This window comes from Dermochelys coriacea, chromosome 3 (assembly GCF_009764565.3).
Source record: "Dermochelys coriacea isolate rDerCor1 chromosome 3, rDerCor1.pri.v4, whole genome shotgun sequence".
NCBI classification, from domain to species: domain Eukaryota; kingdom Metazoa; phylum Chordata; order Testudines; family Dermochelyidae; genus Dermochelys; species Dermochelys coriacea.
The window spans coordinates 170,930,782-170,942,947 of NC_050070.1; the positions used below are offsets into that span (position 1 = coordinate 170,930,782).

At 41.0% G+C, this 12,166-nt stretch overlaps 1 protein-coding gene across 33 annotated transcripts in view; it reads right to left on the bottom strand.

Moving 5' to 3' along the window:
• TRERF1 (transcriptional regulating factor 1) overlaps positions 1-12,166 on the bottom strand; it is a 141,726-nt gene that overhangs the window by 3,886 nt on the left and 125,674 nt on the right. For 18 of the 33 annotated variants that reach the window (XM_038395626.2, XM_038395629.2, XM_038395628.2 and 15 more), the window contains 5 exons: positions 11,307-11,382; positions 6,137-6,225; positions 3,121-3,234; positions 2,136-2,336; positions 1,469-1,677 (listed from right to left, as the gene is read on the bottom strand). In XM_038395626.2, the coding sequence (XP_038251554.1) occupies positions 1,469-1,677; positions 2,136-2,336; positions 3,121-3,234; positions 6,137-6,225; positions 11,307-11,382 (689 nt within the window). Of the gene's footprint in view, positions 1-29; positions 108-1,468; positions 1,678-2,135; positions 2,337-3,120; positions 3,235-6,136; positions 6,226-11,306; positions 11,383-12,166 lie in introns of all 33 variants that reach the window. The other 15 variants (XM_043511816.1, XM_043511813.1, XM_043511815.1 and 12 more) reach the window with 1 other exon arrangement.

The window sequence follows — 12,166 nt, forward strand, 5'->3', positions numbered from 1 at the left end:
GAAAAATACGACGTGCTTTGCTTTCTTGCCTTGAAAGAGATGATGGTGAAGAGAAATCTATGTATAACTTGGAGGATTTCAGGGAGCGATTATCAGGTTTCTGCAATCTAATAATAATATAGACAATTGTATGCTCTCTTCATTTAAACATTTATATGAACCCAATTGCTGCTGTTACTGAGTGCCTCACAACTGTAAATGCACTTATCCTCCAAACAGCCCTATCAGGTAAGAGTGCTAATATCCCCATTTTACAGGTGTGAAAACTGAGGCAGAGAGCGACTAAGGTGGGATTCACAAAGTATTTAGGGACCTAAATACCTTTGTAAATCCCACCCTAAGTGATTTGATCACAGTCACATTGGAAGATGAAGCTTAGCTCACGTAGCTCACGAAAGCTTATGCTCAAATAAATTTGTTAGTCTCTAAGGTGCCACAAGTACTCCTTTTCTTTTTGCGAATACAGACTAACACAGCTGCTACTCTGAAAGTTGTGGAATAGGAAACTGAATCCAAGTTTTGGGAGTCCCTGGCTAGTGCCCTAACCGCTGGAGCCCCCTTCCTCCCTATCTTTTGGAAGGGTTAATTTATGCTTTTTAGCTACCTCTTGCTAGGATATCACATCAATCTACTGCAGCACTGCCAACTCCAAAACACATAACAATCATCAATCAGGCTTCCCAAAATCATGGTTGACTTTTGCTGAAGTGAAGAGTTCTGTGAAGACTGCCATAGAATACCGAATTGAAATCCTAACATTTCAAAACCCAGCTACTTAGAGTAGAGACCTTGACACTATTAAACTGCTCAGCTGGTTTATCCTGGAATAGTATCAGACTTTGCAATTTTGAAAACAGTATCTGCACCCAAAATGTCTGCTTTACGTGACACTTTCATGAAAGTGGCTTTTAAGACTTCAACCCTTGCGGGCAGGAACAGACGTAGCCAGGTCACTTGATGTGGCTGTACTGATTTTATGCATTACATTTTCAACACTTCAGATGTCCAGAATACCAAAACAGCTTAACGAAAACTATATCAGTTGAGCCAACTGAGTGTTTTATGCCTCCTGGAAACAAAATCCAAATGAGGAGACTGATATCATCAACAAAAATGCTAGGGTTATCTGCCTCCCTCTGCTGGAACCAGGAAGTATAACTTTTGCATAGGGACTACCAAGAAATTGAAAGAGACTGAATGCAGTAGGCAAACTGTCCCAAGCTCTCAAATGATATCCAAAGCAGTTTCTCAAAACAGATTAGGGTAGGTGGCTTGTGGGCGCATTCCAATGTTTTTTTTTTTGGTGGATGGAGGAAGGAAAATGTCACAACATGTCAAAGGAAACTAATACTCCTTTGAAGCAACCATGGGAAAATAAATAATTACTAGAAACTTGTTGAAGTTCTATTTCTTTGGAACATGAGCAGACAAACTTTCTGTACTACTACAGACAGATATAGTCCCTTACTTGCCACACTCTTTACAAGGAAAAATTGTTGTTGGGTCCGTCTCGCCACTTGTTGTGCTGTGGGCGGGGGAGCTCTTGACGGAGCAGTATCCACTCTGCGTGCCAGATTTTTGCTTTGTACCTGGAACGGTGCATCGTGGTTTTGTCACCTGGTTTGTACCACCATGAATTCGAGCGTGGCCATTTAGTGCTTGTCTGGAGCTGAACACCTAGAGGGAAAAAAATACTCCATTAGACCAGCAACTCAGAAAGAGAAATACATTTAATTTACATTATATTGATATATAAACAACTGCACTGGTTAATACAAAAAAACACATTTAGCCAATTCTGTTCTCAATTGTACCTGGTTGAAGTTAAAGATTTACTCATTATAGAAACAGAAATGGACCATAATGAGTGGCATTCCCAGTTATTTCATTATATTATCCTTCTAATATATAAAAATACCTAGATCTTATATGGAGCTTTTCAACCATACATTTCAAAGTACTTTACAAAGGGGCTAAGTATTTTATCCCTATTTTATAGATGGGAAGTCTAAGAGACAGAGAGGTGAAATGACTTGCCCAGCAAATCAGTGGCAAGGCCAAAAGCAGAACCCTAGTCTCTTGAATCCACCACAATACTGCTCCCCATATGCTTTAAAGATATCAAATACACCTACAGCACCACAGTTTGGCATTTCACAGATAAAAGAGGCTGCGGAAAACGTGAGACTTTGAAGGGGTGGCAGGTCTACGGGTGCACCAAGAGCTATAGGTGGTGGTTCAGGAGATTTCTGCATTTCACTTTCCTCTTCTTTTACAGATTTTCTTTCTTCTTCCATCTCCTCCTCATCCTCTAAATCTTCCTCTTCCCCACTTGTCTGAAATTAAAATTAAATTTAAGTACACTAAAAATTTGATCCAAGAATAAAAGAAAGGCATAAAACTAGCGACAGTTCTGAAACACAGCATCAGTCTCTTCCTTCAGGGTTCTTGCTGTAACATTGTTATTTGTCCCACAATGGAGGGCTTTCCATGTCTTATTCATAACAAAATGATCATCTATCCATAGCTGCACAGAGTTCTGTAATATGACACAAAATTGCTCTCATCTTTATTATAAAGCTGTGGTGTCTACATATCCCAGCATGCAATGCTTCATATTGATCTGGGTGGCAATATATAACATGCACACACATGCACGCAAGCAAAATTACCTGCTAAAAGAAGTGTCTACTTTAAGAATGCTCAGATAACTGTGGCATTGAACTCGCATGCAAACTCAGACTTTCTTGCCAGTGTAGGAGAATTACCTTTCCAAAGACATAGGTTAATCGTCTATAGGAGTAACTATCCAACTTTTCATATAGTGAGAATTACAGTAGCAATTCTATACATATCCACATACACACACGTATGCATCTAGAAAAGCGTGCACATATTTTTCTGTTATAGCGCTACCAGCAGCAGAAGCATACATAGGACATACATGTCTCTAGACCAGAATTTGATATACAGTGGTAGAAATGCTTGTACCATGAATACATTGCTGTTTCCACCATTAGAAAGATGAATGAAACTGCACTGCATGCCCGCCCCCCTTCCACACACGCACACACTGAATTTTTATAGGTGTTAGTTTTACGTTTATTTTTTAAAGCTCACCAGGCATTCATCTCTTATTTCTGCTAGGCGTGTTCTGTGTTTCCGTCCCAGACGCATGATTTTCTTCCAAGTATAGTAGTATTCCACACACTGTGCAACTGTCTTAGACTTAACCTATAGCGTCAAACAACAATACAAATATTCCAACAACAAAATGTTAAAAAGGCTGTTTTGTTTTTACTTGTCTATGAAAAACAAAAATAATAAAGATAACATTCAATTTCTGACAGCCCTGTCTTTTTTCATTTCTGCAGTCCAAGATAAACTACAAATCTGAGTTTCAATGTGGTTGCTTTGTGAACACTCCTGTAAGATATTCCCAGACAAAAACCCCACTATGGTGTTTAGAGCCCTGCAAATCCGTGGGTATCCACTTTATATCTGTGGGCCATTTTTGTGGATAGCAGCTCGAATGCGGATACCAATTTTGTATGTGCACAGTGCTATGGAGCGTAGCACAGACTCACCAGAGCAGGTGGAGAGACCTAGGCTCCCAGCTGCCAGCATAGCTCTCCCCGACCCGGCTCCAACCAGGGCTCGAAGCCGCCGCCTGGCCATAAGAGCCAGGCGGGCAGCTGGGGGGGAGCCGTGGTGGACCCTCTGCCTGCCCTGGGTGGGGAGCCTGGGGGGCAGGGTCATGGGCTGCGGGGGCTGCTCACAGCTGCCTGCCTGTCACTTTCTGTGGCTGGGCCAAGGATCTGAGGCACACGCATCCTGCCCCTGACGGAGCTGGGTTGGGGAGAGCCGTGCTGGCAGCTGTGGGGAGCCAGCCCAGAGCCGCAGACCCTCCACCTGCCTTCAGCTGGGTGGGGAGCCTGGGGACACGACTGGGGGATGCCTTCAGCCCACCCCCCCCACTGTGGGCAGCTGGAAGGTCTGCTGGGGCTCCCCAGGGCTGCCTGGGCCCCCCGGCTGGGCTCCACGCTGGCCTGCCAGGTGCAGTGTGTGTGGGGGGCGGGGGGGTGGAAGAAGAGGGGAAAGGGAGAAGGTATGTTATGTTGGATCATATTAAAGAAGTTCTGTATTAAAATCACAGATGAGTTTGAGTCCCCATAATTTAAATTCCAGGGTGTTACTAATTAAGAGGTCTCTTGGTTTTTGGTCTCTTGCTTTTACTGTTTCTCTCCCTCTCTGTGTGAAACTTGCAAGCTGCTAATTGTGTTAGTACATCCTAAGACAGAGTCTGTTCTCAAAGCAATACTTTGTAACAACAACTCCTCACACAGAGAGAGACTCAAAGCGATACTTTGTAACAGAAACAGCACACAGACTCCCCGCCCTTTTGTTGTATTTCTCTCGCTTTGTTAACAATTGTGATTAAAATAGAGATAGAGGATGTATGTGGATGGATGCTTGGTGTGGATAATAAATGAATGATCAGGGAGGTGCCAGCCTAAGAATCCAGTGTCCATCGGCCAAAGAAGGTGCCAAGTGGAAACAACCAGAGGACCCCCGGAGGGCAGACTGGAATCCACCCAACAGCCTCAAGAACAAGATAGCATCTGGCAGCATGGAGCCGTCAGGAGCGTGCCATCTGCTGATTGATTCAGCAACAGCATGATGAAGCAATTCTCAGACTGGCATAGGAAGAAATTCCTATAAAAAGGACTCTAGAAACTGAGAACTCTGGGGTCTGATTCTGCAAACCAACTTCCAGGAGCATCAGATGAGCATCTGACAAGGCCCTGCTCCCTCCTCGTGTCCAAGCCACCTGGCCAGTGGCTTGGCAAGAGCAACTCTAAGGCTGGTAACTATGATAACAACCTTGCAGAACCTCTGTGTGTGTGTGTGTGTGTGTGTGTGTGTGTGTGTGTGTGTGTGTGTGTGTGTGAATGAGTGTGTGAATAAATATGACATTGAATGGAATGTTACAGCTATAACTAACTGCTTACTATGATTCTTTCTATATTCACAATAAATGTGGCATTTTGCCTTTTTCCCTTTAATAAGATCCTGCTGGTTTTTATTTTACTGGTATAACCGGTAGACAATTTTTGTATCCACATCTGATCCACACATTTTTCTATCCGCGCAGGGCTCTATCAGTGTTGACTGATGGTACACAGCCGTAACTGACGGGTAAAAATCCTCAGAAGAATATTGTGGCCGTGTAACATGCCACTTCCTCTATACAAAACAACCATTAAAAACCCACGAAACCTGAATTAAAGTTGAACTTACACAAACCCAAACATTTTGAGCATGGAAAACAACAATTGAGATATCTCAGCTCTGCCCCCAGAGAGATGCCAGCTTCCCATTTTTCCTTCTTTGGGGGTGGAATACCAAAAACATGCCCCAGAAAATACTGCCTTTATTATCTCTCTGATACCAAGTGTGGTATTTCACCACCACTGTGACCTGGTGCCATATTTTCATGATCTGATCCAAGAAAGCTACTATACCAAGAGACCCTACCTCAATGTCACATGTAACTTGTATAATCGTCTGACACAGAATCACAGGTCCAATCTAAGGTGCCAAGAGCTCTCTCAACACCTTGAAGTATCAGCCCCCTCAGACCCAGTCTGGCCCACAATGGACTAAAATGTGATGAGGCTGGAAAGGTATTTTTTTGATGGCCCAATGAAAATCCTTTGAGTTATGCGAGTTTTCTTTCTTTCTTTCCCCTCCCACACCCTCAGGTGTGTAGGGTGTCAACCAGTTTCCGCCATTTATTTTTGTCTTGTGCTGGTCTGTTCAGGCTTCGGAGAGTCACGTGGACAGATTGGGGTTTTAAAAACACACTTTGAACATGCACACTAGAGTTTATTGTTACTTTAAAAAGTAACAAAATTTCTAACCTTCTATTGGTGCTGCACACACACACACACACACACACACACACACACACACACACACAATTATGCAATCTCTAACTTCCATTGGTTCTGTGATTGCAGTGAGTCAGTCTATCACTAAGGGGTGAAGAGCAGGAGGACAGATTCAAACTGAATGTGGCAAATACAGAGCAAAATATTATAAATGGCAAACACCAAAATAGAAGCTTCCTTACCATTTTCTGTACAAAAATAAAATCTTTGCTGTAAGTGGATAATGCTTTGTTAAACATCCTTCTTTCTAGAGGTGTCCACATGTCAGATCCTAAAACAAATGAAATAATTATAAACAACTTGTCCTCTAATTGCCAGCCTTCATTTTTGTTCGTACGATAGTCTGTCTGTTAGGTCAGGGGACTGGGAGTCGGGACTGCTTGCTTGTAATCCCTGCTATGAAACAAATTCATTGCGAGACCCTGGAGCTTCTCTGTGATTCAGTCCCTTCCATCTCTAAATAGGGGATGTTACTTAACTATTGCCACACTCCTATGAAGAGACTGAAAAGTGCTTTGAGATGCTTGGATGGAAGGTGCCAAGTATTTATTATTATGTATTTACTTTGCCAGATTGACTGCCTAGGAAAAAAAAAAAAAATTTCATCTCTGAATATCAGTACTGAAATCTGATGTGGACGACTCAAAGTGAGTTGGTGCTCTCACTGAAATCCCTAGTGGGTATTAGTCAAACAGGAGGAACACAGGAGCTGCTCTCCTGGATCTGGCCAATATTCTGTCTGCAAGTAGACAGCACTAAATGTTTCAGAGGAAGGAGCAAGAAACCTTATAGTGGACAGTTGTGGGATAAACTGACCATGTGTCCGACATTGCTTCCCAACTCTGTTAGTTGTTAGTTTATGCTCCAAAACTTCAGAGTTTTTAGCACTTTTAAAAATCCTGTGTAATAGAACTGTGGATGTTCTCATTATCCATATATTATATATATATATGCCTCACCCTTTTCTGAGTCCTACTAAGTTCTTTCTGCCATGCTGTGGCACTGAGCTCCATGGGCTAATTATGCCTCGTGTAAAAATGTATATCCTTTTACCAACTTTCAGTTTTTATTGCTTTTCAATTTCATCCTATACTTATCAATTTGCTCCTGCACCTCCCTTTTGACATTCTTAATCAAACAAATGGTGCCTCAATTTTATTAACTGGAAAGAGCAGCCTAGGACCACCTATCCCCCCCAATATCTTCTGTTGTGAAGACAGACAGCATTTAGCTTCTCTTACATGACATTTATCCTCTTGTTCTCTGAAGGCATTTCTCATATCAGGGAGAAAGCAATATTAGAAATTTCTATCTATCTTTAGATAGAATCTTTTTGTATGGCCCTTGTAGAAGGGGACTGACCTCACAGGGTGAGTTTCATTCATTGTTCTGTTATCCCCTCAGGGCTGTCTTCTGACTCACTGCTTTGTATGCAGCCATTTCTCCAATTCTGGATCTCTGCTACTTAGTATCTTCCCCTATTTGCATAACCTTCAGATACACCTAATTCTCCCCTTGAGCAGCTCATCACTCCAGTCTCTCTAGTTCTCTCTGCTTGTTTACCTGATCTGGTCTTGTGCAAATTTACTACTCCACCCTTCTGTGCCTCACTTTCTTAATCTGTTAAAATGGGAATAATACTTTTATCTCAGTTGAATGCAGTGAAGTTTAATTGTTTTTTATTGATCTTTTGAGATCTTGGTCTGAAAACAGCTGTGTGTTATGACTCAAACTGTAGTTTTTTCTCAAAATTGTACATCTTTAATGCTTTCAAAAAAAGATGCAGAGGCATGAGCTTCAGCAAACGACTTCATTTGTCTCTTTTCTTATGAATTATTAAAATGAACCGAGGGTTAATTTACTGTACACCTAAGGGGATTCCAGCTTTGTATGGTTTCCTAGAAGTTGTGGTGTTATCAGCAGGGGCCCTAATATGAATATTAGGATTAATTAAAGCAGCCTAATTAACTAGGATAAAACCTCTGTAGGAAAAGTAACAGGAGAAAAGCTGTTTTTAACTCTGGTTGCTGGGAAACTGACTTTGTACTTGCTGGCTGTGGGAAACACAGAGAATGCGTATAGGGGGATCTGCAATGCAGTAAGATAGAACTGAGACCTTGGAATACGGATCAGTTTTTAAAGCAGGTCTTTATATTTCAGCAATTCATCCTATATTCCACTGTATTTGCCATACTGAGACTGTTACTGCACTGATTAACTGACAGTAATCTCTTCTGCAAAATGGGGCAGGAGGAGGGGAGCACTGGGTCTGAGTCAATCATTTCAATGGGCCAGTTCAGGCCCACTATAGGCGTAGGATGAGGAACATGTAACATGATACACGACTTACATACAAAAAAGTGCCATATGTATTGGATGTTTACAGACTGATAGGAGCACACTGCTATTTCACGTGGTCTGTCTCTCAAGTATTCCTAAACTGAGAGCACTGCAGAGTTTGAGACGTTCCAAGGCCCAACAAACAAAATCCTGGTGCAGCTCAAAGGACCATAACAGAGCTCCAGGTTATTTTAGAGACCACCTCTTTCTGAATGTCACATTCAGACAGCTGTCTCTAAAATAAACAAACTGGAGTGCAATTGCTAATAGTCCTCAGTTTAGAATGTCCACCATTCTTGGTGGATGAGTGAGGAGCCCTAAAATTTCAAAAACCATTAGCCTGACGATGTCCGAGTGTGCTGACTTTTGAAGTGAAATTCAAAGACCACTTACTCACTCATTCTTTTGCCTGAAATGTATTTTGAGGAGGCATTATGAATATCTCATATTTGGGGAATTGTTTGCATTCTCTGAGTCAGCATTATGTTCTGTTTTGATCTAGCTCTGCTTTAATGGATACATATGCACCAAGGAGCTGATATAAATGAAATTTATATTTTTGGGGGGGATGGACCAAACCATACAAATTATTAATCCAAATGCCACTAAACGTATAAAGTTTGAATTCAACTAATTCTTGCAGTTAGATTGTTTTCCTGCAATAACAAATCCCATATGCCTAGAGCAGCTGACTGACCATAATCACCAAATAAATTACCACGTAAACCCTGTAAATAGCCAAAAAGGGATTGTCACTATGAGATACAACCGTATATTGCATTGAAGAACTTCAGAGAGCAGTTTTGTACTTTGGCTTTTTGTATTTTAATGAGGTTTAAACCTGGATTGGAGAGATTATAATTTATCATGTAGTGTACTGACTAACGTTCAGGTTTCGTCTGCTTGAGAAATTCTGGTCTCTTCACCCCACCTGGCAAACAACAGGATACTCTGATGCCCACAGTTGTAGTGCTAGTTGACAGGTATTAGCATTTAACTGGAATTCTATCTTGTGAGATATGCTAAGAAAGCAAGAGCCTTCTCTTGTGTTGCCTTTGTCATTGTGAACCACTTGCAGAAAATGATGGAAATATGTTTGAATGAAAATGAATTCTTAAAATCTAGCATTTCCCAGCCTTTAACCCCTTGCCAAAATCTCTCCTTTAGGTTCTGATCTTTATTTCACTCTTATTGGCTAAATACAGATCCGAACAACATTAAGTGACCAGAGGCCAGGGCTGCACACATCACTTGCAGTAACCAAGTAACAGAGTAGGGGCTTTTCTTGCAATAGAAGTATCTCTTCTGCAAGAAAAAATCATGGACAATTTTCTCTTCAGTCTTCTGTGGGAATGACAATTGGTTTTCTCTTGGTGGAAGAGAGAATCTTCCACTTGAAGGAACTGCTCAGGAAAAGCATCTACCACACATTCCATCCAAACAGAAGACCCACATGCAGGCACAGTGTCTTTTTATTAATCTTATTAAGGCTGCACACGTACTTTCATAGTGAATTTCAAGTTGTTAATTTATCCTTAAAAGGAGAGAAACTGTGGACTAGACTTGCCCCTGCATCTAAGCTCCATTTGCCCAAGAGGAGTGGCATTGCAATCATGGAGCTGCCTGATAAATTGCGACAGTATGAGTCTTCCCTGGTGTTTTAGAGCAACCTAGGAATTGCTCCAAGTTACACCCGTGGAGGATCATCATAGTATAGCATAACTCTTCATTCCCTATTTTGGGATGGCAGCTGGCACATGTGCCAAGCTGCAAACATTATACCAGTGGAGAACTCCCCCCCTGCCAGGTGAATTCCCCCCTGGGTCGCCAGACAAAACTGGGCTTATCTGCACTTGCTAGGTAGCACAATGGGCTCTGACTGGAAGCCAGAATTTGGCCTTGTACATTTTGATTATCCAAGCATCAGGAGATTCCTGGATTATTTCCTTTTGAGTGCAAGCTGGAGACAATGGCTAGGCTCAGACAAGAAATCTTGGTATAGAACCTGGGTTGGTTTTGCAGGGACAGTTGTTAGACACAGGATGTGAGGTGGTGGGGTGAGAAGAGACCTACCCTCACCTATCATTCTCATCCTGTAATCTTTAGTAACAGCACATATACCCTGGCCAGCTATTTAGGTGCATGTTTCACAAAGTATTTTCAAACTATGAACAAGAGGAGACTCCCATTATGTTTGTTAAGTAGAAGAGCTAGATTTGTTTGTTTTAGGCTAGATTTATGCAAACAATGATTCTGCATTCAGTAACTGTGAAAACACTTGCAAGAGTTATACTTTAAGCTGAACTTTGCACTTTTCATGCAATGACCATAAACGTCCTTACAAATATTTAAGCATCACTACATCTACACAAGGAAAGTAAGATTGTACAACGATGACACTTTGGTATAAAAAAGGCTAAGGCACCAGCCCCAAGGTACACAGCAAGCTAGATCTTTAACACAAATGCCAAGAATTTTGATCAGTTTTGGATCTGAATTAATGGCAGAAATTAGCCTAAATTGTTACCAATATCTATTAAGAATAGTGATGTACCAAAACCCCACAAAAAACAAGGAAGAGTATTCTTACAATCTGAAGATTGATCTCTCCATTATTAAGAATTTTCCCTTTTCATTATAGGAGATGATAGCTCGAGGTGCTACCAGATATTTTTTGTAGCATCAACTCTTTATTTAGAAACTTTATTTTACACACCAGCATAGTTTACAGGTTAATATCCCAAATTAACATAGTTTGTTTCATCTTTTTTTGCATGACATGAAACAAAGCAAAGTACTATTAATGTAGCCAAGTACCGTCTGGTTACAAAAACCTGACCAGAAATTATGCCAAAGAGAGGAAAAATCTCTGTTACTCTAAACAAAGGGAAAGAATAAAAGAATCAGGCAGCCTGTAGCTTTAATTTTACGCAAAATTATATAAAATTAAGAGCTTACCCTATGATCTTTTATAAATGTAAATACACACATACAGATTGTGTACAAACCTACCAGCATAATGGTAATTTGCCAAAGGATGACACTTCAATCTTACTGGCTTCCTCAACAGCAGCATTTCCAGGGCAACCTACAAAACAAACACAGAAGAACAGAATAAAAAAAACCCTCAGTTATTTACTGTATATAAATGTGAACAGAACAAGCTTAACAAGTATTACAGTACGGGACTGGATTCAGTATCAACTGGGTTTATTTTCTACATCCTTGTACTAAAAATCACCACCAAATTACTCTCCAAGACCTACTTATACTTCATCCCCTACAAGAAGTCACCCCCAACTAATCAACTAAAGGTGGCCAGGCTGATGTGCGGCCAGTGTTAGAGGATATTATTTAAAAAAACAACAAAAATAAATATCCTTTACTTGGAACAACGCAGTTGTGCACAAAACTAACCTATATAACCAAGTGATGTTCTACAGTTCCCCTCACCTTCCCTTCCCCATTTCCTCCTCCTCGTTGTTACCTTCATTGGTTGCATCTTGCCTTAAATTAGATGTTAAGTTATTTGGAGAGGGACTTTATCTTTCTATTTGTTTGTACAGCCCTTTGGATGCTACTATAACACCACCATCCCCAAAACGTTCAACTCTTTAAATGAATTATCTACACAAGAACAGCAAGCAATAACACACTACAATTCTGGACAATTAAACACAGATTTGACAAGGTTTCACAGGAGCTGGAAGAAGACAGAGTCCTGTGATTCTTTCCATTAAAACGAAGAGAAACCTTGGGTAATGTCAGCACAGGAGAATGCCTTGTATGGTATTAAAATACACAAAGCCAAGGACTAAGTGACATTAGTCATCCAAGGAGTATAATAAACTTCTAGAAAGGCCCTGCCTTGA